The 568-nt window shown below is 57.9% G+C and overlaps 1 protein-coding gene across 1 annotated transcript; it reads left to right on the top strand.

Annotated features, from left to right (window-relative positions):
* Nucleotides 1–18: 18 nt before the first annotated feature.
* LOC104471984 (transcription factor MafB) lies at nt 19–492 on the top strand (the record flags this gene model as incomplete). Its single annotated transcript, XM_010087508.1, has 1 exon — nt 19–492. A coding segment is annotated over one exon (474 nt), but the record flags the coding sequence as incomplete, so codon positions are not given.
* Nucleotides 493–568: the final 76 nt, after the last annotated feature.

Here is a 568-nt window from a genome sequence, read left to right as displayed (position 1 = left end):
CCCCACCCCCACCCCCCCCACCAGTCCCCCGCGGTCACTCATGAAGACCTGGCTGGCAGCGGCCACCCTCACCACCACCACCATCATCACCACCAGGCCTCTCCCACTCCTTCCACCTCCTCCAGCTCCTCCCAGCAGCTCCAGAACTCACACCAGCAGCATCCCCCCTCCAGCAGCGTGGAGGACCGGTTCTCAGATGACCAGCTGGTCTCCATGTCCGTGAGGGAGCTCAACAGGCACCTCCGAGGCTTCACCAAAGATGAGGTGATCCGCCTCAAGCAGAAGAGGAGGACCTTGAAGAACAGGGGCTATGCCCAGTCCTTCGAAAAGACCCAGCTCATTCAGCAGGTGGAACAGCTCAAGCAAGAAGTGACCCGGCTCGCCAGAGAGAGAGACGCCTACAAGCTCAAGTGTGAGAAACTTGCCAGCAATGGCTTCAGAGAGGCCGGCTCCACCAGTGACAACCCATCTTCCCCTGAGTTCTTCATGTGAGTGCTTAACAAAAATAATTAAAAAACAAACAAAAAACCTCCCCACCCTCCAAACCTGACCCCTGACACCTTCCCCC

The sequence above is a fragment of the Pterocles gutturalis genome, unplaced genomic scaffold, assembly GCF_000699245.1.
Source record: "Pterocles gutturalis isolate BGI_N339 unplaced genomic scaffold, ASM69924v1 scaffold15226, whole genome shotgun sequence".
NCBI classification, from domain to species: domain Eukaryota; kingdom Metazoa; phylum Chordata; class Aves; order Pterocliformes; family Pteroclidae; genus Pterocles; species Pterocles gutturalis.
This window is presented reverse-complemented; position numbering and strand designations above follow the sequence as displayed.